The sequence below is a fragment of the Lynx rufus genome, unplaced genomic scaffold (assembly GCF_022079265.1).
Source record: "Lynx rufus isolate CCGP_SWC_20201006 ecotype Redwood Valley unplaced genomic scaffold, mLynRuf1.p SCAF_13, whole genome shotgun sequence".
Classification (NCBI taxonomy): domain Eukaryota; kingdom Metazoa; phylum Chordata; class Mammalia; order Carnivora; family Felidae; genus Lynx; species Lynx rufus.
Genome location: NW_025814827.1, coordinates 2,420,853 through 2,448,307, shown reverse-complemented (window position 1 = coordinate 2,448,307; position 27,455 = coordinate 2,420,853). Strand labels below are relative to the sequence as shown.

The 27,455-nt window shown below is 50.2% G+C and overlaps 2 protein-coding genes across 7 annotated transcripts; both read left to right on the top strand.

Annotated features, from left to right (window-relative positions):
- The first annotated feature begins 8,807 nt into the window (after positions 1-8,807).
- On the top strand, positions 8,808-14,933 carry COMMD4 (COMM domain containing 4). Its single transcript, XM_047074772.1, has 8 exons — positions 8,808-8,898; positions 12,821-12,892; positions 13,120-13,185; positions 13,348-13,387; positions 13,704-13,823; positions 13,967-14,047; positions 14,375-14,551; positions 14,641-14,933. Exons 1-8 carry the CDS (start codon positions 8,896-8,898, stop codon positions 14,679-14,681), a joined length of 600 nt encoding a protein of 199 aa, XP_046930728.1. The 5' UTR covers positions 8,808-8,895; the 3' UTR covers positions 14,682-14,933.
- A 5,894-nt stretch (positions 14,934-20,827) lies between these two features.
- NEIL1 (nei like DNA glycosylase 1) lies at positions 20,828-27,301 on the top strand. Of its 6 annotated transcripts, none has more exons than XM_047074771.1 (10): positions 20,828-21,006; positions 22,391-22,847; positions 24,748-24,867; positions 24,957-25,020; positions 25,305-25,404; positions 25,801-25,928; positions 26,325-26,352; positions 26,524-26,585; positions 26,718-26,883; positions 27,028-27,301. In XM_047074771.1, exons 2-10 carry the CDS (start codon positions 22,414-22,416, stop codon positions 27,072-27,074), a joined length of 1,149 nt encoding a protein of 382 aa, XP_046930727.1. In that variant the 5' UTR covers positions 20,828-21,006; positions 22,391-22,413; the 3' UTR covers positions 27,075-27,301. The 6 variants fall into 6 exon arrangements, 4 of the variants coding, with proteins under 4 accessions (XP_046930727.1, XP_046930724.1, XP_046930725.1 ...); XM_047074768.1 differs by lacking the exon at positions 20,828-21,006 and adding an exon at positions 21,075-21,731; XM_047074769.1 differs by lacking the exon at positions 20,828-21,006 and adding an exon at positions 21,077-21,413.
- The last annotated feature ends 154 nt before the right edge of the window (positions 27,302-27,455 follow it).

Genomic DNA, 27,455 nt, shown 5'->3' with positions numbered 1-27,455 from the left:
TTCCACTAGATGGTGCTGCTTAGCTTACTGGGGTGGATTGTTGTGACACTTGTAGGTGCATATGCACATGTGCGGGAGCGGTGAAAATGGCCATCACCCAGCTACCCAGTCTCTAGTATTGGAACTCTGTTCTCCCCGATCAGCAATTGTGCACCCATCCTTTGTCTTTGGCTTCCTTCTATTCCCCGCTTTTACACAGTCCATGACCAAGCCCCAGGCAGCACCTCCCTACTGAGTTTTATCTCAGATGCAGCTGTTTTTCTGACCCCTTACTTCTGAGGGACTGTGGCTTCAACCCGTTATTCCCCTCTGCAGGCGGGTCTCAGCAAGCAATGGCCAGGTGTCAGCCACACCCAAGAACGTTTGCAGGACTGTGCTGCTGCTGATGCCCAGAGACTGTGGCTGGGTGCCAGCCCACCCCAGGAAAATTTCGTGAGATAGTGTAGCAACAGCATTTCAGGGATTATGGAAAATCACAACACACATCTGGCACCAGGCTTCACCCTTAATGACCTTGTTTCAGAACCAGTGAATGTGGTTGTTCTCCCAGGTCCACTGGGGCCTTGCCTTTGGGGGACCCACACAGCCTCTACCAGGTGTTCTCCCAGCAGGGGAGCTGCCTCTCCCTGTGTGGCCTGAAGAACATTGGACTCCACTCTGCTCCTGGGAATTCTCCCTTCCCACCAGAGCACCAGCAGGTATTGAGCTGCGGTTTGTGCTCCCCCTGTTTATAGTCTTTTTTTTTTTTTTTTAACGTTTATTTATTTTTGAGACAGAGAGAGACAGAGCATGAACAGGGGAGGGGCAGAGAGAGAGGGAGACACAGAATCTAAAACAGGCTCCAGGCTCTGAGCTGTCAGCACAGAGCCTGACGCAGGGTTCGAACTCACAGACCGTGAGATCATGACCTGAGCCGAAGTTGGACGCTTAACCGACCAAGCCACCCAAGCGCCGCACCTCCCCCCCGTTTATAGTCTTAATGGAATTTAAACCCTCTTCTTTCTCCTTTCTCCTTTCTCCCTTTTTAGTTCAGTCCCTGTGGCTGCTTCCACTTTTCCACTTTCTCTCCAGCTGTTTTGGGGGGGGGAGACTTTTCCTGTATTCTCCCCCCACACCCATACCCCTGTTGCTGTCCTCTCTCCACCTGCAAAAGTGGCTCTCTGCCCTCTAAAGCTTCTCTCTCCCCCAGTTCACCTTTCTGCACCATGTACCTCCTGAATTCTGTGGTTCAGGTTGTGCAGATTGTTGTATTAATTCTCTGATCAGTTTTCTAGGTGTGCAGGATGGTTTAGTGTTGGTCTGGCTGTATTTCATGGATGCAAGACACACAAAAAACTTCCATGATGTTCTGCCATCTTGGTTTCTCCCTCCATTTAGTTTTAATCTGTGTCTTTCTTGTCAGTGAGTTTGAACATTTTTTTTTTTTATGTGTCAGGAGAATTTGCATTTCTTTTTCTTTGAAGTTTTATATGTCTTTCCAGTTTTTCTTAGAATTGTTGGTCTTTCTTTTCTTTTTTTAGCATGGAATGAATAATAGCACTCCTACTGTGACCAAGATGGAATATTGATTATAGCCTCCCATCATAAAACTAAAAAGCTGAACAAAATATATACAGAAATTATCTTCAGGCATTGGGCAACAGACAGTGCAGGTTTACAATCTCTGAGAGAAGGGAATAATATGAAGTGAATTTTACATCTTTCTGCCTGGAAGACATTTCCAAGCCCCAAATGATGGCACAGGGAAGTGGAGTTCAGGTAGAGAGCATCGGAGTTCAGGGCTGCTAAAATGCATATGGTAGAGTAGCAGAAAGGAGTTACAGAGAAGGGGCCCCAGAAATCTTACAGAGCTTCTCCTCAGGTCCTTGGTCAAATCCTAAACTCTGAATTTGTGGACTCAGACTCTGCAAGGGCTAGCAGAAAACAGCTGCCAGGGCGCTGAGGGCAAAACATATACTTCCGAGGTCACAGGATACTAGAGACACAATGGAGCTCTGACCCAACCAGAGTGGAGAGGTCTTCATAACCATCCCAGTCACATGAGGGCCTAGAAGGCTATGCTTTTGGAGTAAGGAAACTTCTCTAGGAATCAAGGAAAAATGGAAAAAGATGCACCCTAACAAAACCTAAAACCAAGCCTTGACATATATGATCAAGTTAATCCATCAGTAATTTAATTGCCTCCTAGAACAAAATTCAACACTATTTAGAGTGAGATAATATAATCCAAATTTTGGGGCACCTGGGTCAGTCAGTCGGTTAAGCATCTGACTTTGGCTCAGGTCATGATCTCATGGTCCGTGAGTTCAAGCCCCGTGTCGGGCTCTGTGCTGACAGCTCAGAGTCTGGAGCCTGTTTCAGATTCTGTGTCTCCTTTTCTTTCTGATCCTTCCCCATTCATGCTCTGTCTCTCCCTGTCTCAAAAAGAAATAAACGTTAATATAATCCAAATTTCTACAATGTACATTCACAATGTTCAGCATATCAAAAAATACTTACTAGACATATGAAGAAGAAAGGATATTCAAAAATTAAGAGAAAAACCAGCCAACACATGCAGACCTGTAAATGGTTCAGATATTAGAATTAGCAGACAAGGGCTTAAAAAGACAACTATTTAAGTACATTAAAGAATTTTCAGGGGTGCCTGGGTGGCTCAGTCAGTTAAGCGTCCGACTTCGGCTCAGGTCACGATCTCACTGTCCGTGGGTTCGAGCCCCGTGTCAGGCTCTGTGCTGACTGCTCAGAGCCTGGAGCCTGTTTCAGATTCTGTGTCTCCCTCTCTCTCTGACTCTCCCCCGTTCATGCTCTGTCTCTCTCTGTCCCAAAAATAAATAAACGTTGAAAAATAAATAAATGTTAAAAAAAATTAAAAAAAAAGAATTTTCAGGAATAATATTTTAGTTTAAGTATATCCCATTAATTATTTGGGATATACTTACACTAAAAATTATTCCTTGTTTATCAGAAATTTAAATATCACTGGGCATCCTGTATTTTACTTGGCAACCCTACCCCAAATGCCAAGCGGAAAGAAGAATCCAAAATCCCAGCCTCCTGCAAGTGGTCTGGCCTAGAGCATGGCCTCATGGGGACAATTGTGCATTGGATGGATCAGTGATAGTCATGGGGGCGCCTGGGTGGCTCAGTAGATTGGGCGTCTGACTCTTGGTTTTGGCTCAGGTCATGATCTCATGACTTGTGAGGCTGAGCCCCGCATCGGGCTCTGCAAGCCTGCTTGGAATTTCTCTCTCCCCACTTCTCTCTGCCACTGCCAGACTTGCTCTGTCTCTCTCTCAGTAAATAAACAAACATAAAAAATTATTTTAAAAAAGAGATGCTCAGTCATTTACTATGTCAAAATTGCCAGACCTTCATACTGCCAAGTACTATTTTTTACTAAATCAATTCTTTTTCATCTTGAAATCATTATAGATTCAGGAGAGATTTCAAAGATAGTGCAGGGAGGTTTCATGTATTCTTCACTCCATTTCTTCCAATGGTTACATTCGACAGAAACATAGCTCAATATGAAAACAATGTCAAATGTATAGTTCTACATCATTTTATCCCATGTTTAGGTTCATGTGACCACCTGTAATCAGGATACAGAACTGTTCCACCACCACAAAGAGTTCCCTCTGCTACTCCTTTGTAATCACACCTCCCTCCTCCCTCCCACCACCCCTTCCCCAGCAACCACTGCTCTGCTTCCCATCTCTATGATTTTGTCATTCCAATACTGTTATATAAATGGAATTATATCCTATGTGACCCTTTGAGATTGGCCTTTCTCCCCTCACTCTGCATAATACCCTTGAGATCTATCCAAGTTGTTGCATATATCTATAGTTTGTCCCTTTTTATTGCTGAGTAGTATTTCATAGAATGGATGTCAAACAGTTTGCTTGACTGTTCACTATTTGAGGGATATTTGGTTGTTTCCAGTTTGAGATTATTACAAATAAATCTGCCATGAACAACTGCATATAGGTTTTTGTGTAGACATAATTTCTCTTTTTTTCCCCTGGGATAATTGCCCAAGAATGTAATTGCTAGGTCATATAGGAGGTATATATTTATTTTTTAATGTTTATTTTTGAGAGTGAAAGAGAGACAGAGTGTGAGAGGGGGAAGGGCAGAGAGATGGGGAGACACAGAATCTGAAGCAGGATCCAGGCTCTGAGCTGTCAGCACAGAGCCCGACACAGGGCTTGAACTCACAGACCAAGAGATCATGACCTGAGCTGAAGACAGATGACCAAGTGACTGAGCCACTCAGGCACCCCAAGGAGGTATATATTTACCCCTTTTTTTAAGGTTATTTATTTATTTTGAGAGACAGCGAGCAAGCACAAGCAGGGGAGGGGAAGAGAGAGAGGGAGAGAGAGAGAAAAACCCAAGCAGGCTCTGCACCATCAGCACAGAGCCCTACTCGAGGTTGGGACCCTTGAAGTGCAAGATCATGACCTGAGCCAGTCAAGAGTCAGTCGCTCAACCAACTGAGCCACCCAGGCGATCCCAGGTACATATTTAAAGAAACTGCCAAACTATTTCCTAGAGTATCTGCACCATTTTACATTTCTAACAGAGATCCATTTTTTAAGTTTATTTATTTATTTATTTTGAGACGAGAGAGAGAGAGAGAGAGAGAGAGCATGAGCAGGAGAGGGGCAGAAAGAGAGAGCGAGAATCCAAAGCAGGCTCCCTGTTGCCAGCACAGAGCCCGAGGTGGGGCTTGAACTCAGGAACTGTGAGATCTTGACCTGAGCCAAAATCAAGAGTTGGCTCCTTAACCAACTGAACCACCTGGGTGCCCCCAGAGATCCAGTTTTAATGGCATCTGCACCAGGATTTGGTGTTATCACGACTTTTTAGTTCAGCTGTTCTGATAGGTATGTAGTAATATCTTACCACGGTCTTAATTTGTATTTCCCTAAAAGCTAGTGATGTTGGACATCTATTTGTGTACTTTAAATCAACTCATTTCTAACACCTAAACCAATGTATTTAAAAGGCAACCAAATTTGTGGTTCTCCATGTGTGATCTCTGAGCTGCCAGCATGGCAGTTTGCTTGACTATCATTTACTATATATAGAAGGTAACTGTAAATATCAATTATTTATGGTATACGTACCTACAGATTCACACACCACATTCAGGGCAGGGCACGTTCATTGCCCAATTCTGGGGGTTCCATGCCCACAGATTATGATGTGAATTCCCCTCCCCCTGGAATTGCGCAGTACACAGCCTATACAGCTTTATGTGACAATTCTGACTCACAGACACTGATCTAGTCCTACTCACACCTCTTCCTGCCCTTAATTTGACACACACACACACACACACACGGTAAGACTCCTCTTCCAGTGCTCTCACCCCTGCTAGGACTCAGGGCAGGGCTAGCACAATTCCTAGTGTGTTCAAAGCCTGCCCCTAGTCATTGCTGAGTGAAAAATCAGGTTCCAAAACAGAATACAGGGTAAGATACCATTATGAAATTTATATTAATAGTTGATAAAACAGACAATACACTGACATCAAAGGTGTTCCTCCACCAATCAATTCTCCAACACTGGCTGAATGCCCTACAATTCAATTCAATTCAATTCAATTCTGACACTGTCTACCTAGAGTTAGCATCAGAGCCCACAGGTTAAGGGCTCAGTCCCACAAGACTGCCCGCACTTCAGACAGCAATTGGAAGCAGTGGGTTCTCTGGTTACCCCCACTTCTGTCTGGTTTGGCAACAAATCAGGGTTTTCACAACCCTCTCAAGTTAATTTGCTACAACATGTAACAGAAATTAGGGAAACATGCCCACCAGTTTACTATATAATAAAGGGTACAAATGAACCGTCCTATGAAGAGATACTCAAGGCAAGACCTGAAAGGGTCCCGAGTGCACGACTTCTGTCTCCATTGAGTTGAGACATGCTACTTCCCAGCACATGGATGTGATCACAACCCGGAAGCTCTCTGCAGTTCAGAGGTTTTTATGGAAGCTTCATCATGTAGACATGATCAGTCATTAACTCAGTCTGTAGCTCTTCTCCAAGCTTCCAATCATGGCTTGGTCTTCCTGGTGACCAGCCCCATCCTGAAGCTATCCAGGAGCCCACCAAGAGTCAAGGGACTCCTATTACCTAGGAAACTCCAAGGGATTTAGGAGCTCTGTGTCAGGAACTGAGGGCAGAGACCAAATATATATTTCTTATTAGGTCACAGTTGTGTACATATGGAAAAAAGCCAGAAAGGGCTGTTAGAGAAGTTACCTGGGGAGAGAAGGGCTTTGCTAATTTTTTGTTGCTTTAACTTTTCTGTATTTTGTGATTTATTTACATGCCTTTTTGTGTTTATTTCAAAATGAATTACTATTTTAGGTTTTTATGTTAATCACCCAGTGCTCATCATGACAAGTGCACTCTTTAATCCCCATCACCTGTTTTACCCATTGTCCACCCACCCACCTCCCCTCTGGTAACCATCAGTTTGTTCTCTATAGTTAAGAGTCTGTTTCTTGGTTTGTCTTTCTTTTTTTTCCCTTTGCTCATTTGTTTTGTTTCTTAAATTCCACATGAGTGAAATCATATGGTATTTGTCTTCCTCTGACTTATTTCACTTAGCATTATACTCTCTAGCTCCATCCACTGTACATTGCAAATGACAAAATTTCGTTATTGTTTATGGCTGAGTAATATTCCACTGTGTATGTGTGTACACACATTTATACACACAAACACACACACACATCCCACATCTTATCTGTTCATCAATCGATGGACACTTGACACTTGGGCTGCTTGCATTTGGATGCTTACAATTTGGCTATTGTAAATAATGCTGCTATAAACATAGGGGTGCATGTATCCCTTTGAATTAGTGTTTTTGTATTCTTTGGGTAAATACCTAGTAACGTGGTAAATTGTAAAGCTAGTTCAAGTAACATTTTGAGGAAAAGTATTTCTAATGTGTGTTGAATTAGAGAGAAACCCTGTCAATGTTTGACAGGGTGATAAAACTGTAATCTTTGGGGTTATTTTTTCTACTAGACGGAAATCTGTAAGTTAACATATAACCTTTCAGGTACATTTTCCTACATTAGTGGTTTTCAAAGTATAGTCCCCAAAGGGGAAGCATCAGTATCACCTGGGAACTTGGTGGGAATTGCACATTTTCGGGTCCCATCCCAGACCTGTTTAATTAGAAACTCCGAGGGTGGGAACCACCTCTGTTTGCCCAAGCCCTGCCAGTGATCCTGATGCACTGTAAAGTTTGAGAACCACTGCTCTAAATAGTCAAATAATCTTTACTTGTGAAAAAAATCTGAGACAGTGCTCCAGTATGACATTAAAAGGACACACCACCCACCTTTTTGCCTTGTTTCCAGATTTAAATAATTTGTCTGTCTGATGCTAAATTTCATATTTGCTCTTTCATTTTTCAAATACCCTATCAACGTAAGGCAGTTTCCACCTATTCCCAAATTTTCTTTTTAATCAAAACTGGTTTTGATTAAACAGTCTATCAACTGTTTTCTTCTGTAACCTACTGATATGATGAAATAGAAATTGAGCCAGCCTTATAATGCTTAAAATGTAAGTTTTCTTTGACATCGTGTAGTATTTTAAAACACTGTTGACTTAAACATGCTGACGTTTATGATTTTCAAAAAGCTCTTTATAAATGAGATCGATTTTAGCATGAATTGGGAAAGCTTTCCATCTTTTTCTATTTATGGAGAGTTTAATTGCAATGGGTTGTCCTTTGAAAGCTTGAAAGGCTGCAACAATAAAACCAGCTGGGCCTGGCTTATGGGGGCGGGATATGTCATTGAAGAGAGCTCTCAAATTGTTCAATTTCTTCTTTGGTTATTAGTCTATTCTCTAGGGTATTTTCGGTGCTGTTGCTGTTTTGTTTTTTGCTTTTACCTCTTTAAGTGAATGTTGGAAACTGTTCCTAGTTCATCCCTTGCTCAAACTCACCAGTAAGCGGACTAATGCAACTTCAAACAACTTATTCTCTTCCCATTAGAAAAACTAAGGTATAACATCTAACGTTGGCGAAGCCACAGGGGAAGTTCTGAGCATGTCAATTGTTACAGCCAATTGTAAGGAAGGCAACTAAAGGGAATTCATCAAAATGAAATAAAATACGCAGGCACTCGAGGGAGCTGGGCGGGTGCTGGTGACGTGGGCTGTACAGTTTATGAAAATTCATTAAGCTTTATACTTAGAGTGTACAATTTTCTTTTTTTTTTTTTTCAACGTTTATTTATTTTTGGGACAGAGAGAGACAGAGCATGAACGGGGGAGGGGCAGCGAGAGAGGGAGACACAGAATCGGAAACAGGATCCAGGCTCTGAGCCATCAGCCCAGAGCCTGACGCGGGGCTCGAACTCAAGGACCGCGAGATCGTGACCTGGCTGAAGTCGGACGCTTAACCGACTGCGCCACCCAGGCGCCCCACAATTTTCTTTATGTGTATCTTATTTCAGTAAAGTTTTTAAACTGTCTTTTGCCGCAGCCCACAGCTACCTATAACGGCACGGCTTACTGGCGGGATACACGGAACGACCTGAACGCCCCCCTTCTCAAGAGTATCATCGCAAGTGCCAAAAAGGGCTCCCGGACTCCTGGTCTCTTAAGTTGAACACATTCAATGGCTCCCTGTCCCTCTCTTCTAGCTAAACTGGGGGCCGGCGCCGGGCAGTTCCGGGAAGAGGTTCCGGGGAGACACGGAACTCATCGCCAGCCCCCTGCAGCTCCGGAAGCGCAGACGCGCGCCCGTCCCCGCCCCCGCCCGCAGAGGCCCCGCCCCGCGGCACGTGAGCGCCAAGTCAGCTGACCAGGCGCGCAGGGAGGAGAAAGGCCGGGCGGCTTTCTGGCGCGATGGTGAGGGCCGCGGGGTGTCGGGAGGCGGGGCCCCGGGGCGGGCGGGCAGGCGGGCGCCCGAGTCTCGTGGCTGCGGCCGCGGGCGGACGTCGGGACGGGCAGGTGGAGACGGTCCCGGCCCCTCGGCAGACACCTGGGTGCGGTCGTGAGGGCCGAGCGTCCGGCTGGCAGGGCGGGCGGGAGCCCTGCGGCCTTGGTGTCCCGGGTGCTTCCTCGGCGGAAAGGAAGGGCCCGCACCCCCCGGACAGGAACTGGGCTTGCCTGCGGCGGGAGGTGCCCGCTTCCCGGCCCTCCTGTGAGACCTGGAGAATAATTTGCTTGGAATTAGGCCGAGTCTTCCGCACTGTTAGGAAGCCCCTTCGCCCTTCCCAGAACCAGACAGGACTAGACGTGGGATTGAGGCTTCTCCACTCCTCCATCCATTCATTCCTTCGACAGACTTCGAGTGCCTACTCTGTACCAGGCAGGGTGCCAGGCGCTGGGACTTCAGCTGCAGGGGGCCTGAATTGGCGGTCATAGTTAGGACTTGAGGGGACGGGACCTAACGTGTGTAGTGTTAGGAAGGCTTCCTGAGCCTGACAGCAACCTGAGGAGGCGGGGGCAGGGAAGAAAGCTGGCTGGCCGCAGTGCAGTTTGTGTACCAGAGGTTTGGAAGCTTTGCGGGTGGGGGCTGTATCTTCAGACAGAGAACAGCATGTTTAAAGACTTCAGGGGAGAGAGAGCAGGGCTCCCTAGGTAGACGCACTTCACCTATCTGGAAGGGGACCAACTGGAGGTTAGTGAAACATGAGGCTCAACAGGTAAGCAAAGACCATATCTTGCTGGGTCTTGAGAGCTGGGAAAGGAGTTTACTTTAAGAAGAGAGCACTGAGAAGCTAGGAAGGTCCTTTCCAGCAGAAATTAGAGATATTTTCCTATTTTCGGCTGACTTGTGGTGGGAGCAGGAGGGGAGCAGAGGGCCCCAGTTAGGGCAGCAGACCCCCCAGGAAATGGTGGTGACCTGAGTTAGGGCAGAGAGAGTGGAGAAATCATCAGGGCCTGAGGACCAGAGGCTTGAGGGAAAAGGGAGAGGCAGGTGTCTGGGCTTGGTTCCCAGGTGGCTGTGCTCAGTGGGATGGGAAACCCAGGAAGGGGAGCAGGCTTCAGTGGGAAGAGCACATTTTGCCAGGCGCTGTGGGAGGTGTCTGTGGGCCACCAGGTGCAGCTGGGAGACGACCGTCTAGATTTCAGGGGCTAAAGCTCAGAAGAGAATCTACAGTGCAGTTATAAATTTAGGAGTCATCAGCACCAAGATGATCACGGTAACCCTAAAAACAAGTAACCTGAGTGATGTGAGTTGGGAAGAGAGGACCTAGAGCAGAACCTTGAGAAATGCCAGCATTTTAAGAAACGAACGCAAGAAACACGTTCTTGTAGTAAAAAAAATGTAAGTAATACAGAGATGGTGGAAGACTTCTGTGGGTAGAAGTCAGGGGCCCATGAACGTAGGAGAAATCTCACATCTTAATTTTCACCAACTTCAAACTGAAATTCAGCATTGCCTTCAGTCATGAATGTTGGCAATAAGCCCCAATGTTAGCACCTCTGACTTTGTCACCAAGAGAAATGAGAGATATCTGCCTATCACATTACAGTTGGTGACATTGTTCATGTATGTATTTATGTTCATTTGTAAATTACAGTGGATATCAGACTTGAAACATACACTACATCACCAATTTATTTGAAGATTTTGATAAAACTTAGTTTCCTTTGCAATCCTATGTATTTTATGCATTTAAAAACATTGTTTTGAGGGGCGCCTGGGTGGCTCAGTCGTTTAAGCCTCCAACTTCGGCTCAGGTCATGATCTCACAGTTCATGGGTTCACGGGTCCAAGCCCCATGTCAGGCTCTGTGCTGACAGCTCAGCCTGGAGCCTGCTTTGGATTCAGTGTCTCCCTCTCTCTCTGCCCCTCCCCACTCATGCTCTGTCTCTCTCTCTCAAAAATTAATAAACATTTAAAAAATAAAAATAAAAATAAAAACATTGTTTTGAGAAAGGCCTGTAGGTTTTGCCAGATGCCAAATGAGTCTATGGCACCAAAATGTTAAAAACCCCTGAAATAGAGACGAGTGCAAGCCTGTCACTGTCCTTAACACCCCATCACCTCACCAACTGGTCCAGGCTCCTGCCCCAGAGTAATGACAGCAGGTGATGTGCAGAGATCACTATTTGGGGGTGGGGGGAGGAGGGTGAGCCAGCGAATGAGACCAAGGCCAGGACCGGGAAGAGTATGCTGTTTCACCAGGGAGGACGGGTTTGTGTCAGATGTCACTGAGGAGTTGAGGAAGAGGAAGGCCAGATTTAGTGACAGTCATTTGTGACCATGGCTATGGGACTTCACTGGAGGCCCATATAGAAGCACCAGTGCAGTAGGGTCAGGTGAAGAGGAGCAAGAGGGTTGGAGGTTGGAGGTTGAAGGGTCATGGAGCAGGCCTGAAGTGTCTGAGAAGGTGACTGGGGGGGCCAAGTAGAGGACATGGTGTTTCCAGGCTGCCTGAGGGTCCAGTGGGATCAGGAGAACATGGGTTTGCGGTGTCCTCAGTTTATGAGGTTTTGTTCCCAGCAGCAGGAAGCTGCCCACAGGTAAGAGGCATGGAAGGATGGACGTGGATGTTGCTGTGCACTAGAGTCCTGCCAGGCGGACAGGAGCTGGTCTGGGGAATGGAGGGTATGGGCAAGATGTGGTTGACAGGGTGGGTTTGCATTCTAGCAGGAGACAGACCTCAAATAGATAATAAAACCTGTCTGCTGTGATAAATGCTGTGGAGATCAAGATAGAGCAATGCCTTGGGTGGCTCAGTTGGTTAAGCGCCTGACTTGATTTTGGCTCAGGTCATGATCTCACAGTTCCTGAGTTTGAGCCCCACGTCGGGCTCCGTGCTGAGAGCGCAAAGCCTGCTTGGGATTCTCTGTCTCCCTGTCTGCCCCTCCCCCACTCGTGCCCCCCCTTCACAAAAATAAATAAATATTGAAACAAAATAATAAAAAGGATAAGGGCTAGAGTATGATGGAGAAGAGGTATTTTATTTGTTTTAAGTTTATTTATTTTGAGAGAGAGAGCATGAGCAGGAAGGGGCAGAGAGAGAGAGGGAGACAGAATTCCAAGCAGGCTCCACAATGCCACAGAGCCTGAGGGGGGGCTCAAACTCAGAAACCATGAGATCATGACCTGAGCCGAAATCAAGAGTCAGACGCTTAACTGACTGAGCTACCTGGGAGCCCCAACTATTTTATTAACAGCTTAACTGAAGTAAAGTATAAACAGTAAACTGTAAATGTACAGTTCAATAAGTTTCAACACGTATATGTTCCTGAAAACTTTACCACAATCAAGATCACTGGGGCACTGGCCCCCAGAATTGCCTTGTGTAAGGGGCTGTTTTAGAAAGTATGGTCAGAGAATGCCCATTTGAGCAGAGACCTGAATGAAAGAGGAGAGAGCAGGGTGTGCAGAGGGGGTGGCAAGGACACGGGAGAGTGCCCGTTGTAACAGGAGTAGCAGGGAGGCCAGCGTGGCTGGAGCTGGAGAAGGGAAGGAGGAGAAAGTGAGAGGTCATGACGCCCTGACAAGGACTTTGTTCTATGCTGTACCCCCAGCACTTAGAGCAGGATCTGCCACAGAGAAGTTTGCCACAGTCACTGCTGAGCGCATGAACACCCAGGACAGGCATCAGAACTAGGCTTGGTGGTGGGTGGGGTCAGTGAGAGGGTTCCCTAAATGGCCTGGTAATCGGAGAGAACAAGTGGCCAGACGGCCTCCATCTTGGACAGGGAGCAGGGGTCCCTAAAGAACAGAATGTGGGAGACACCTGGCCACACCTCGGCACCCCCCACCACCCCCTGCCCCAGCCTGACCATCTGCCTCACTCTTGTGCAGAGGTTCCGGTTCTGCGGTGATCTGGACTGTCCTGACTGGGTCCTGGCGGAGATCAGCACGCTGGCCAAGATTGTTGAGTGCATGGGACCTTTTTGAGGGTGGGAGGAGCAGGGATGGGGGATGGGGGCTTTGGGGATGAAGGGTGGTGAGGTCACTCGGAGGTTGGGGCCTCAGTGCCCTCAGCTTGTCCTAGCCTGCTGTATGACTCTGATCATGTGGCCAGCCCTCTCTGAGCCCTTCCCCCCAGCATGGAGGGGTGAGGTGGGACACTTTGACTAATGCAAGGCCTTCCCCTCCAGTCCTCCGTGAAGCTGAGGCTGCTGTGTAGCCAGGTGCTGAAAGAACTCCTGGGACAGGGGATTGACGTGAGTGCCGGGCCCAGCACCCCACTGTCCCATGAGCCTGTGACCTCTACTGCCCTGAAAGTGCACCAGACCCAGGGAGGCGGGTGATCAGGACCCTGGCTGGGGTGCAAGAGGCTGGTGAGCAGGGGTCTGGCACCCCCTGAGGGCCTCCTTTCCCCATAGTACGAGAAGATCCTGAAGCTCACTGCCGATGCCAGGTTTGGTGAGTACCCCCACTGAGTCCACAGATGTTTGGGCCACTCTAGGTACTAGGCCTGGGGGTTAGCACAGAGGCCCCTCCTCCCAGCAGTCTGCCCTGATGCACTTGCCTCAGCAGAGGCGCATGAGGGGAAGAAAGGTGTTGACATCCCCCCCCCCCCCCCCCCGCTCGCCAGTGTCCTCTTCCACTTCCTGGTGAAGCAGTAACAGTGCTCATGGGCTCAAGCAGGCCCAGGGGCTCTGAGCTGAAGATAGTAGGGCAACAAGGAGCTGGCCGAGGCCACAGTGACACCCCCTACCCCACCCATGGGTCCTCCCAGAGCCGGGCGATGTCAAGGCCACGGTGGCAGTGCTGAGTTTCATCCTCTCCAGTGCAGCCAAGCACAGCGTGGATGGCGAGTCCTTGTCCAGCGAACTGCAGCAGCTGGGGCTGCCCAAAGGTATGGGTGTGCAGGCAGCGGGCAGGTAACCTGTGTGCCAGAGGCTGCTGGGCAGCAGGCAGGGCCGGGTGGCCCTGAGAGGTGCCCTGTGAGCAGTCTGAGCCCCTACCTGCTACTTCAGGGGACCTCTATTCTGCCCCCAGAGCACGCGGCCAGCCTCTGTCGCTGTTATGAGGAGAAGCAGAGTCCCCTACAAGAGCACCTGCGGGCCTGCAGCCTGCGTGGTGAGTGTGGGGGGTGGGGTCTGGCTTCCACTCTAGAAGGTGCCTGCTGCCCGAGAGGTGCTTGACCTCAGGAAGGAGACTTGACCCTGGTCACATGTGGAGGAGTTACAGAGCCCAGGACTCCTGACTCCAGCCCAGATTTCTTTCCTCTGAGATCTGTGGATAATCTATCTAGCTTCTGATTGTGGCGTGTCTGCCCTGGGTCAGAGGGATGAGAGCTTCTCAGAGATCACGCAGCTCTGAAGGGTTGAGAGCTGACCCAGGTGTGGGCTAAGGGCTGTGTGGCTCACCAGCCTGTGATCCTGAGAGCCCCACCCCACCCCGCAGTGAATAGGCTGGCGGGCGTGGGCTGGCGCGTGGACTACACCCTGAGCTCCAGCCTGCTTCGGTCCGTGGAAGAGCCCATGGTGCATCTGAGGCTGGAGGTGGCAGCTGCCTCGGGTGCCCCGGCCCAGCCTGTGGCCATGTCCCTCTCAGCAGACAAGTTCCAGGTCCTCCTGGCAGGTGAGACTCAGCTGTACCCGGAGGGGGAAGGGCCCCTCCCAGATCCCACCCCAGTGCTGCCCACCTACCGCCGCCTCTTCCTCCCGCAGAACTGAAGCAGGCTCAGACCCTGATGAGCTCCCTAGGCTGAGGAGAATGGTGTTTGGGGCCCCTGTGGAGCCGCCTTGCCCGTGTCGAGTTGCTGCCCCCCAAACTCTTGAGGGGTGGCTCCAGCTCCAGGACCCTGGAGGCCTGGCCTCCCAGATCTCTGGCTTGCCAGGTTACCACTTGAGAATTCAGCATAAGGATTCTGAGGATTTTTCCAGCATTGCCCTCCCTCCCCCACGAGAGGCACTTGTCAACAGTTTTCACAAGCAGGAAGAATAAACAGAAGTGTAAAGGAGTGTGTGCACAGGTTTCTTTTTGGGTTCAAATGAAAGGTTTTTGTGAGAAGCCAAGCAACATACAGATGTCCCCGGCCCGTCACTCTTTTTCTATCTGCTGGTTGAGGCAGGTCAGGGGTGAGGCAGAACAAGGACCAAAATGAAACAGCTTGTCGGTAGACCAGAAAATCAGGGTTCTGGTTCCTAGTCCCGTGACACTCGTGGCACTGCCCTCTCAGGCTGGCAGAAGCACGTGGCCATAGTGCCAGATGCCCCAAAGAGAGAAAGGAGAGAGCCCTGCTCTTCCTGCTGTGTCCATTTAGAAGAGAGGAAGCCTGCACCCCCTCAAACCACTCATTGTCAAGAGGAGTGGGGTAGGGACTGAATGTATGTGTCCTCCCCCCCCCCCCAGATGAAGCCTTAACTGCCCAATTAGATGGTTTTAGGAGATGGGGCCTTTGTAGAGTGATTAGGTTTAGATGAGGTCATGAGAGTGGGACCTTCATGATGGGATTAGGAAAGACAGAGGGACTCTCTCCACAAACATGTACTGAGAAAAGGCCACATGAGAACAGCAAAGCAGGAGAAGGCCCACCAAGAACCAAATCTTCTGGCTCCTTGATCTCAGACTTCCCAGCCTCTGGAACATGAGAAATAAATGTGGTTTGCGCCACCCAGTTTGTATTTTATTACAGCACCTTAAGCCTAAAACATCTTAGGGTGCAGGAAAGCCATCAAAGAATAGTCCTGTCAAAAGGATCCAGCATGTCCCACTGGCCAAAGATGGTTCCATTTAAGCATCAGAAAGTTTAAGGACCGACTCCACTCCTGACTTCTGCTTCTGGGAAAATGGAGCATTTTTTCCTTCCACTAAGTAGAGCTGAAAACCTTGGACATTACTTACGAAACAAACATAAGACTCTAAAAGGTGAAGAGAAGGCAGACTGGCTAGGATCCTCAGGAACTGAAGGATCACAGCAGAGTAGATCTTAGATTGCTTTGTGTGTCCCCGCCTGGAGGCGGGAGACTGGCAGCCTGGGACACACCAGCACACAGAAAACCCTGACAAGCATCCTCTCTTGAGCCAAAGGACCAGGAAAGGGGCCAACCAACAAGACGAGAAACTACAAATACTCACTGCTGGCCTCCAGTCACAGCACAGAGAAACTGCAGTCCCTTTTCCACCCCTGTGCCACACCCCCGCTCCCCCCCCCCCCCCCCCCCGCAGAGGCTGAGTGGGTGCCTAGATTCCCACCCCACATGGCAACAAGGAAGTGGCATTCCCTCCTCCTTTCCTCACTGGTGCTGTGTCTGGGAAGCCCTGCTAAAAAAGAGGATCTAAATAAGATCCAGAGTCTCAATACCCCAAATGTCCAGGATTAAAAAAAAAAAAAAAAGCCAAGAACCAAGAAACTTTCAGTTTGAATGAGAAAAGACAACAGATGCCAACACCAAGAAAATACAGACTTGTATGCCAAAGATTTTATTTTTTTTAATGTTTTTATTTATTTATTTTGAGAGAGCATGTGAACAGAGGGAGGGCCAGAGAGAGAATCCCAAGCAGGCTCCATGCTGGCAGCACAGAGCCCAACACGGGGCTCGATCCCACAAACCATGAGATCATGACCTGAGCCAAAATCAAGAGTCTGACACCCAACCACCTGAGCCACCCAGGTGCCTTTATGCCAAGAACTTAAATTTTTTATTTTTTTATTTAAAAAATTATTAACACATCCATTTTTTTTTTTTTGACAGAGACAAGAGTGTCAGTGGGGGAGGGGCAGAGAGGGAGACACAAAATCCGAAGCAGGCTCCAGGCACTGAGCTGTCAGCACAGAGCCTGACGTGGGGCTCAAATTCACAAACCTGAACCAAACTCAGCCCCTTAACCAGCTGAGCCACCCAGGTGCGCCTCTGCCAAGGATTTTAAAGCAGCCAATGTAAAAATGCCTCAAGTCTTAATAGAAGATACAAGGAACCAGATAGAAGTTTTAGAACTGAAATCTGTAGTAATCAAAGTGAGAAATCACTAGATGGACTTATTAGAGGAAAGAATCCATGGATTTGAAGATAAATCCTAGAAATTATCCAATCTGAACAACAGAAGGTAATTTGGAAAATAAGCACACAGAAACCAATAAAACAGAGTCTCGGACCTGCAGGACTGTAACATAAGCTCTAATAGTCATGCCTTCAGAGTCTCAGAACGTGAGGAGAAAGAGGCTAGGACAGAAAAAAAATATGCAAAGAAATAATAGCTGAAAATCTCCCCAATATGGCAAAAGTTCCCTAAACCTACAGAGTCCAGAAGCTGAATGAATCCCATATGGGTTGGACCCAGAGAAATCCATGTTGAGCTACATCATACAATCAAACTTCTGCAAGCTAAAGAAGAGAAAAAAAATCTTGAAAGCAGCAAGAGAGAAATGACACTTTACCTTATGGGGGGAGAAACTGTTCGAATGATCCTGGACTTCTCACCAGAAACCATAGAGGCCAAGTGGAAGAAGCACATTTTTCAGGCCCTGAAAGAAAATTTCAACCGAGAAGTCTATATTCAGCAAAAATCACCTCGAGAGTAAAGGGGGAAATCAAGATATTCTCTGATGAAGGGTAACTAATATAAGTTGTCACCAGCAGACCTAAAAATAAAAAGGCGAAAGGAGGATCTCTAATCAGAAGGGAAATGATGAAGGAATCTTGGAACATCGGGGAGTAAGAGCAATGGAAGGAGTAAAACTATGGATACGGTTAGACTTGAGCATTTTCGGTTCCGTTTGACAGTTGAAGCAAAACGTGGAACACTGATGGATGTGGTTTTCAGAGTATGTAGAGGGAATATTTCAGGTTATTATAAACAGGAGAGGGTAAGGGGAGGTAAGGTTTCTACACGGCACTTAGACAAAGCGTCGATACCAGTGAACCATGACAAATACGTGTGTCGTATCTAGAACTAGTTCAGAGGCTGTGCAATGTAATACACTCAAAAGCAACACCAAGTCAAAGTGGAATTCGAAACATTCAAGTGGCCCACGGGAGAGCAAGAAGAAGACAAAAATGGAAAAATCGAATAAACAAAAATAAAGTGGCAAAAAGTCACAAGGAAGTTCAAAGTCTCCTCAAACGTTTAATATAAGCTTGATTTCCCAGGTAGCATTCCATCCTCAGTGGGGTCACAGAATCCCACAGGTACTTCTCTCATGGCCTTATAACATGGATTGTAATTTTGTGTTTAGTCATTTGCCTCTTTTATCATTCTGAGTTTATTAAGGATGGGAATTGTATTCCCATGTTTGTATAGCCCCAGTGCCTAATAAAGTACTCCTCCAATAGATGGGGGAAAAGATAAAGACTTGAACGGATTTAAAGATGTTGAATGTAAAAAAATCCTTGGGGCGTCTGGGTGGCGCAGTCGGTTAGGCGTCCGACTTCAGCCAGGTCACGATCTTGCGGTCCGTGAGTTCGAGCCCCGCGTCGGGCTCTGGGCTGATGGCTCAGAGCCTGGAGCCTGTTTCCGATTCTGTGTCTCCCTCTCTCTCTGCCCCTCCCCTGTTCGTGTTCTGTCTCTCTCTGTCCCAAAAACAAATAAACGTTGAAAAAAAATTTAAAAAAAACACACAAAAAAAATCCTTGAGTCTTAATGGAAGAGTCTATAAAAGATGCAGTCCGTCCCCCCAAAAGCCAAATCAGTCCTGATTTGTCACCATTGGATGTTATTGGACCAAATTTTTAGCCTGAAAATTGATAGTTAAAGGGAAAGAATTCAGATCTCTCCTGTGTTTTTAGCATTTCAGGATAACCAGATAACCTTAGTCAATGAGGTCCAGCTCTTCTTTACAGGAGATTTCTAGCTGAGGTAGAAGGAATGACAGAAAAACACCACTTTGTGACTCCCAGTTAAATACTTGATTGAAGCAAGGATCATCAAGGATAATAAAGCCATAAAGTGAAATGTTTATGTGATGTGAAACTGGATATTTTGTGGTGCTAAAGAATCCCCTCCCATAAACAACCCAACCTCCTCAGTTGGTAAATGGTTGAAAACACTGGCCCAGCTACACAGTGGAATACTACTCAGAAAAGAAAAGAAAAGAACTGATAATCATAATGACACAGATGGATCTCAAATGTACTATGCTAAGGGGCACCTCGCTGGCTCAGTTGGTGGACCTTGTGACTCTTGACCTCAGGGTAGTGAGTTCCAGCCCCACGTTGCACGTAGAGCCTACTTAAAAATGAAGTAAAAATATTTTAAAAATGCATTATGCTAAAAAACCAGACTCAAAAGACTACCTACTGAAGATTCCATTTATATGGTGTTATGGAGAAGGCAAAAACTATAGGGACAGAAAACAGATCAGTGGTTGCCAGCAGATGGGGTGGAAGTGTTGACCAATAAGGCAAACTATACAATAAGGCAACCTATACAAGGCAAATTTTGGGTGATGAAATGTGTTATCTTTTGACTGTCGTGATGGTTATGTGAGTGTATGTATTTGTCAAAACTCACACTTTAATAAGGTGAATTTTACTATATATAAATTATACCTTAATTTAAACAAAACAACCAACAAATAAATCACCCCGTAGATTGCTTAGTGGGCACAAGGTGTGAAAACATACCTTTACAAAGCAGAGGTCTGGTGACCACCTCACCTGTAATCAATTTCAGCTGCACTAAAGTGGGACAACCAGATGTTGGGTGCCTCCTAATGTGAAGCAATTTTGGAGTACAGAGCAACACCTAAGAGAGATCTATCTATGAAAACGTTCAGACAAATCCAGAATATGATGGGGCATCTCAACTGGCTTAGACTCCAGGAAGATCAAAAAAGAAAAAGAAAAAAGGGTGAGGTGGGTGGAAGAGGGTGGTTCAGTCAAGATCAAAAATGATTAAAGCTGGCCGCCTGGGTGGTTCAGTCAGTTAAGCGTCCAACTCTTGTTTTCCGCTCAGGTCATGATCTCGAAGATCGTGAGTCTGAGTCCTGCCTTGGGCTTTGTGCTGACAGCACAGAGCCTGCTTGGGATTCTCCTTTCCCCCTCCCCTCCCAGCCCTTCCCCCACTCCTCTCTCTCCTTTTCTCTCTCTCAAAATAAATAAATAAACCTTAAAAAATGATTAAAGAGTCATATAATCCTTGATCGGACTCTGCTTTAAACAAACTAGCTATACAAGTCATTTTGGGGACAATTAGGGAAATCTGAATGTGGACTAGGTATTAGATGGTACTAATTTTATTAGGTATAGTAAACGTATTGTGGCTTTGTAGGATATTGCTTTTTAGAGATGCCTGTTGAGGTATTAGGGATGAAATGTCGTATTTTCCCCAGTTTACCTCAGAATACTTCCACCAAAATAAATGAGTAGATGGAGGAGGAGGAAGCAGAAGTAATAGGCAGGGGCAAATCAGGGCCATGGGTCAGGCACCTGTGCCTGCTCCACTGACGATGGAATGCAGGCTCCTTACAGAGGCCTCTTGAGACCAGACCTGACCTGACCTCACCTTGCTGTGTGTCTGTCCTCACCTCCCAGCCCTCCCCCCAGCCCCACCCCAGCCACACATGCCTTCTTTCAATGAGCCAATCCCTTTTCTGCCTGCAGGCCTTTGCAATGGCCTTTCCTTCCGTCTGGCATATCGTCCTGTCCCCCGCCAGCCAGCTGTCTCCTGAGGACTCAGCCTAAGCGTCACCTCAGAGAGTCCCTCCCCCAGAGAACCATCTGAAGTGGGTTCTGCTTCTCTGCCCGCATTTTGTTGCTCGGCTGCACTTGCCACCGGGCAGGTGGTGATGATGTTTCTGTTTATGTGTTCTGTCTGTACGTTGGCATTTAGGGGCCACCACCAGGTCCCCAGGGTCTGCGTTTATCACGCACGGGTGCGCGCCCAGCGCCCAGCTGCAGGCGCCTCGGCCTCGGGCCATTGCTGCTGTTTCCTGCTGGCAGTGTCGACCCCGTCCGGGACTAGCCGGGGGACTAGCCGGGTGACTCTCCCCGCCCCCGCCGGCCACGGAGACAGCTGCAACCCGAGACATCAGACCTGACCCCGCTGCTCGGCGCCGGCGGGAAGCCAGTTTTCCTCCTCCACCTCCCAGCCAGGTGACTGCCCCCAAACCTTTCCCGCACCCGGGGCCCCCAGCCCACCCCGCCCAGCCTCTGCCCTGCCCGAGAAACTACACTTCCCAGCAGGCGCGGGAGCGGAGACCTCAGCTCCCAGCGTGCTCTTAGGCGCGGCCCGGCCCCCGCGTTAACCCCTCAGTGGCCGCAGGCTGGCGGGAGCGGCGCGGGGCGCAGGTGTCCGGGGGCGTGGGGAAAAGCGGAGCTGAGGAGGGGATGAGATTGGAGGCCCTTGGGAAGGAAGGGACCTGGGGTTAGCCGAGGACGGGCAGCGAGGAGGAGGGTGAAGGGGAGGCGAACACTGCGGAAATTAGGAATCTGGACATTCACCTTTTCCCGAAAAACGAAACTTTTCTTTTCGGGTGCCAGCCCCCGACGGCGCTGAGGAGGTAAGGGAGTCTGCCCTAGCTAAACGGCCGCCTCTGTCCCACACACAACTTCGCCTTGATCTCGGCACGTCCAGAAAGAGGAGAGTGGCCATCTCCACTCCCTCGGCCCGGCAGGAGGGCCGAGGGTGGGCGGGTGGAGTTTGCGTCCCTCCGCCCCGGGAGCTGACCTGGGCGTTTTCCTGTGACCCTCCTGGACCATGGCCTGGAGCTCGGGAGCCCTTCTTGTCACCCCTGTCCTCCCTCTGAGTCGTGGGGACCTGGTTCCAGCGCAGATGTGCCTGGAGATTCCTGCCTTCCCTCCTCCTTGTCCTCGCTCTGGTCCTGACCAGTAGGTGGTGGCAGGCTGGCCAAGCCCTGCGGGGGGGGGGGGGGGGGGGGGAGGGGGAGTCTCTGGGCCTCTTTATCCCAGCCCTGGCCTCCCAGGAAGGATCAGGTTCACTCCCTCAGTAGTTGTGGACCAGATGCAGGCCAGGTCCTAAGAAGCGGAGTCATGGGCGAGTAGAGCTTGCACTCTGGGGTGGGAGTGGAGGTAGAGCCAGACAACGAGCAAGATAACTTCATATTCTGGGAGTGCCATGAAGAAAAGAACACTCTTAAGTGTCCCAGACAGAAGGGCCAGCAGAGGCAAAGACATGGGGATGGGAAGACAGTGTGCTTGGAGCAAGCGAGTGAGGGGGAGTCTGGGAGGAAGTGACATGACCGTGTGGCCCCAGGAAAGATCCGGACTTTATTCTAAAAGCAGTGGCAGCTCATGAGAGCCCCGGGAGAGTGTTAAATAAGGCAGAGTCGCGCTTCCCCAGCCTGAGCTCCACAGCGCCCAGGGCTTCCCCAGCGCTTTCAGGTGGGGCCCCGGGCCAGTCCTAGCTGGCCGCCGCCCGCTCTGACCCCCACGGCTCTCCTTTGCAAAATGGGCTGAGAATTTCCACCTCACAGGGGGACACTTGACCCAACCTGCTGTCATCCTCCCCCACCCACAGGGCCCAGCCACCCCTCCCACAGAATGCCTGAGGGCCCCGAGCTGCATCTGGCCAGCCGCTTCGTGAACGACGCGTGCAGGGGGTTGGTGTTCGGCGGGTGTGTGGAGAAGTCACCCGTCAGCCGCAACCCCGAGGTGCCCTTTGAGAGCAGCGCCTACTGCATCTCATCCTCAGCCCGTGGCAAAGAGCTGCGCCTGACCCTGAGCCCCCTGCCTGGGGCCCAGCCCCCACGGGAGCCACTGGCCCTGGTCTTCCGATTTGGCATGTCCGGCTCCTTCCAGCTGGCGCCCAGCGAGGCACTGCCCGCCCACGCCCACCTGCGCTTCTACACAGCCCCACCTGGCCCCCGACTCGCCCTCTGCTTCGTGGACATCCGCCGCTTCGGCCACTGGGACATCGGGGGCGAGTGGCAGCCAGGCCGCGGGCCTTGTGTCTTGCTGGAGTATGAGCAGTTCAGGTAGGCCCAGCACCAGGTGTGATGAAGTCTTGGGCTCCGGGCCTGCCTCTCTAATTAGCGCCTCGCTGGCCCGTGAGGGGCGAGTGTAGCCCCCTCTGGCCCTCAGTCCCTTCCTGTGTAGACCAAGACGGCGTCCTTTCCTGGGACAGCTCTCTGAGCTAATGGATGTGGAACCCCCAAACTGGTATGGGGGTGGGCAAGAGGATGGCTAGGCATACCCTGCGGACATATGGCCAGTTCGAGTCAGAGCTGGGGATCAGCATCCCACTCTTGTTTCTTGGTGCTCTCAGGAGGCTAAGAAGAAAGGTGAAGGGGCTTTAACAACCTGGTAAGAAGGGAGGCTGAGAAGGAAGGAATGGCTTCAAGGGGGTGGGCAGGGGACTGCCTAATGACATGGTTTCTGCATCAGGTTTTGTGGTCTCCCACATTCTGCCTGCCCACTGGTCTGTGACAGCCCATGGTCTCCTCTGTGGGAGGGGTAACACCAGGATGTAATGCATGTCACAGAGGATGACACGGTGGCAGCCCTTCCTTTCCTCTAAAGGTGAACTGCGTATGGGTTTCTGTTTCATGCCAAGCTCTCTTCTAGGCGTTGGGGGTACAGCAATGATCAAGATGGATGTGGCCCCTGCTCCCACAGAACTAAAGTTCAGATGGGCCAGGGGGGACAGGAGACAAAGTAGATGAATTCACATAGGTACACGCCTGAAGAAAAATCCAAGAGGTAGAGAATGACTAGGCTGGGTATGCGGGGGGGGGGGGGGGGGTGGGTGGCGGGGGTTGGCCACTCTAGGTGACATTTGAGCTGAGGCCTGCCTGATAAAAAGGAGCCGGGCTTGCAGAGTTCTAGAGGAAGAGCAATATAACAGACAAGCACCACAGACACGAAGGCCCACAGTGGACCTGGCAAGTCCCCTTCCTTCGGGACGGCGTGCTTTCTGTTGGCCCTCAGACTTGGTTGCCCGTGGGTCAGGGCGTCTCTAGCACCACAGAAGCCACTTGACTCCTGGCCTTTCCAGGCATGACCCCCAGTGCTCCCCAGGGAAGTGTCTGTCCTGGTCCTGGATTCCTCCCATCTTATCTTTCCTGGGAAGTCATGCCACAAGTTAACTCTTTGCCAGCTGGCTCTGAAGTTCCTGTCACACGAGGAGGCATATTGGCCGCTTCTTTGGTCTCACAGCTGGGGAGCCTGCAGGGATCTGCTCCTCTCAGTGATCTGACCACCTAGGCTAATGTCCACTCTTACCTTCACCCCACACTCTGTCTTCTGGCCCCTACTTCATATGCTCCTCACGCCCATTACTGAGTCAGTCTTGCCATGGTCTTTCCCCACAAAGAAACAAGATGCATTTCCTCTTCGTGGTGGTGAGAAAGGATCCATGACCCCTGGAGGTGGGGTGGGGGCTGCTGGGACACTCACTAGCCAGGACTTGCCTTACACACCTGCTACACAGAACCAGTCCCAGCTTCCTTGGAGATCTTCAGGGTCTTGAGAAAAGTTGACCCCACCAAAGTCAAATCCTCAGAGCTAACCAATCAGAAGTTCTAGACAGGGAGTTTCAGACTGCAGGCAGAGTCTTGAATCTGAGGACTTTGGTGATATACCCACAACATATACAGACTCGTGTATTTCCTTGAACACATTGCTTTTGATTGGTACTTTTCACCTTTCATTGTGAATTACAGTCTTATTCTGATGTTCCCATTTAACGGATAGGAAAATGGAGGTTCCTGCTGCCAAACTAGCACTGAGGTTGGGGAAAGGGGAATGGGGACTCCCGTGTTCCTTCCTCTTGCACCCAGGAATAGACACTCCCAGCCCCTCTCCCCTATCCTGCAGCAAGGCATTAGGGATGGGGGTAGAGAATGGGTCTCACGGGCCCAGGCTGTGTTCCTCCAGGGAGAATGTGTTACGAAACCTAGCGGACAAGGTCTTTGACAAGCCCATCTGTGAGGCCCTCTTGGACCAGAGGTTCTTCAACGGCATTGGCAACTATCTTCGGGCAGAGATCCTGTACCGGTCAGCAGGCAAGCCACGAGGACTAGGGAGGGCTGGGTGCACCCACATTCCCTACTACTTAGCCTGGCTCCCTCTCCACCCCACTTCAGATTGAAGATACCCCCCTTCGAGAAAGCCCGCGAGGTTCTGGAGGCGCTGCAGCAGCACAGGCCGGTGAGAGTGCAGGAAGGAATGTGCATGTACCTATCAGAGCAGGCCAACAAGTGTATGGCTGGGTCAGGTGTCTCCAGCTTAGCTCAAGTACATCCTTTCTTGGCTTTGGGTCCATTTCCCTTTCCCTGCAGTGTGGGGGGTAGGGGGTTGGGCGGGGGGGTTGCTGCTAAGGCATGGTCTCTGAGTCCTGTCAAGCTCAGGGGTTCTGCTCCCCGGGACTCAGCTGCCTTCTCAGTGGTCCTGCGTCAAGCTGACAGCCAGGTCCTGCCCTGCCCCTTCTCCAGAGCCCGGAGCTAACCCTGAGCCAGAAGATCAGGGCGAAGCTGCAGAACCCAGACCTGCTGGAACTGTGTCACTCAGTGCCCAAGGAAGTGGTCCAGCTGGGTGAGGCCTGGGAGGCAAAGATGGCTAACTACCTGTGCTTCAGCATGTTGTGTAACCTCAGGGCAATTCCTGCCCCACCTGGGGCATGGATGTTTGTAGATCTAGTTGTTGCTGAATGGACTAGGCCTACTCACTTGTCAGGTATCTGTATCCTCTGAGGTGCCCATGAGGCAGGCAGGACAAGGATTACCAACCCCACTCCAGGTTGGGAAAGCCATGGCCCAGAGTGGGGAAGACACCAGCCCGAGGGCATGCACAGCTGGAGGAGGGAGAGCCTCGGCCCTCTGACTCAGCCCATCAGCTATATAGCTGAGGTCTGGGCCAAGTTGACCAGGCTCCCCCTTCTCTCAGCCCGAGTCAGCCCTCTGACTTCCGCCTGGTTCCTCTGTCCCACAGGGGGCAAAGGTTACGGGCCGGAGAGCGGAGAGGAGGACTTCGCTGCCTTTCGGGCATGGCTACAGTGCTATGGCATGCCGGGCATGAGCTCCCTGCAGGACGGGCGTGGCCGCACCATCTGGTTCCAGGTTTGGGCCCTAATCTCACACAGTCAAATGGAGATCCCAAGGAAGCTAGTGGGGCAGACAGATGTGGGGTCACAGTGGGGCAGGAGCTGGGGTCTCCGAAGTGGAGATGCCCAGGGCCTGTCATGACCCCCAAGGATCACACTGTTCTGCATGGTCTATGTCTTCCCTGTGTTATGCCCCTCCCCTCCTCAATCCAAGGGTCCCAGCTAGTACAGCAGCCCAAGGCACAGTGGCCTTGTTGGTGTCCTTCACCTGGGGAAGAGGGGGTGGTCAGAGAGGATTCTCACCTGAGGAGAAGCTCCACCGATCTGGAAGGATGGTGAGCTCTGCCTCTCCAAGAGAAGGTGCCCCTGCCCCAACCAGGTTGATTCCTCAATTCTCCTCATTCCATTTCAGGGGGATCCCGGACCCCTGGCACCCAAAGGTAGGCTACTCCTATTGTAACAAGCTAGGACAGCACAAAGAACTAGATGGCCTGCAAGAACTACCTCACCCTTCTCCACCCCAGTCCCCACTCCACTCCCAGAGTGGGAGAGTCTGCAGAAAGGGGGCTGAGGCCGCAGGTCCCTCCAAGCCCAGTGTCAATGTCCTGCAGGGGGCAAGTCCCGCAAGAAGAAATCCAAGGGAGCACAGCAGGGTCCTGAGCACAGATCAGAGGTATGGCTCTCTCCTCTGCCGTGGTAGCAGCTCCCAGGTGCCCTCCCTTGACAATGAGGGGCAGTGGTGGGTCCTCATCAACCTCTGAACTGCTCACTGAGCCCCTTGAGGACCTGGCTCTCCTCTACTCAGGACCCTCTCCTTCCAAGCACGGCCCCTTCCAGAACACGTGGGGCACAGAGAGGCCTTTCTGAGCAAACTACAGCCTGGCAACCCGAGGGGACCAGCCTCTCACAGGACCCAGAAGTCCCCCTAGTCCCTAAGAAAGGAAGAAGGAGGGGGAGACCAACAACCTCAGGTGGGCAACAGGCCTTCCTCAGCATTGTTCTCTGGGGAGAGGAGGGGCACCACCAAATGGGCTGTGCAGGAGGCAGGGGCGGGGGGGTTGGGGGGAGTCCTCAGCCTGTGGTCTGAGCTGCCATCTCACCTGTCCTCCTCCCAGGCCCCCGCAGACCCCAAAAGATCAAAGCTGAGAATGGGGGGACCTGAGCCTCTTAGCAGGAGGGTCTCCCTGCTTGCATCCACCCCTTCCCTTTGCCTTGCCCTGGATCGAGGGGCCTGTGTAGCTTGCTGGAAGCAGGCTGGAGCTGAAGGTGCCTGGATGCCCCTGTGGCTGTTCCCTGCACAGCTATGATGTTTTACTGTACCCCACCTTCCCCATTTTTTAAGCCCATGTGAAAGATACTGTAATTTTTTTTATAAACTAATAAACTTGAGCTTCTTGGCACTTCTTGGGCTGGCTGCAGAAGGCCAAGTTGGGAGGACCTGCTGCCTGACCCTGGAGACAGGAGAGCCACTGGGGCAAGGCAGACTGAGCCCCATCCCCGTCCTCAGGGCCCTGACCCTCACGCAATAGTCTGCCTCTGCAGG

What these genes read in the sequence shown, in the direction of transcription:
- COMMD4 (XM_047074772.1), top strand. An exon ending in TCCTGGGACAGGGGATTGAC is followed by an intron (nt 13,186 to 13,347) that starts GTGAGTGCCGGG and finishes CTTTCCCCATAG; the next exon opens with TACGAGAAGATCCTGAAGCT. An exon ending in GCGGGCCTGCAGCCTGCGTG is followed by an intron (nt 14,048 to 14,374) that starts GTGAGTGTGGGG and finishes CCCACCCCGCAG; the next exon opens with TGAATAGGCTGGCGGGCGTG.
- NEIL1 (XM_047074768.1), top strand. Translation starts at nt 21,611, where the DNA reads ATGGCCTGGAGCTCGGGAGCCCTTCTTGTCACCCCTGTCCTCCCTCTG. An exon ending in TCCTCCTTGTCCTCGCTCTG is followed by an intron (nt 21,732 to 22,390) that starts GTCCTGACCAGT and finishes CCCCACCCACAG; the next exon opens with GGCCCAGCCACCCCTCCCAC. An exon ending in CGGACCCCTGGCACCCAAAG is followed by an intron (nt 26,353 to 26,523) that starts GTAGGCTACTCC and finishes AATGTCCTGCAG; the next exon opens with GGGGCAAGTCCCGCAAGAAG.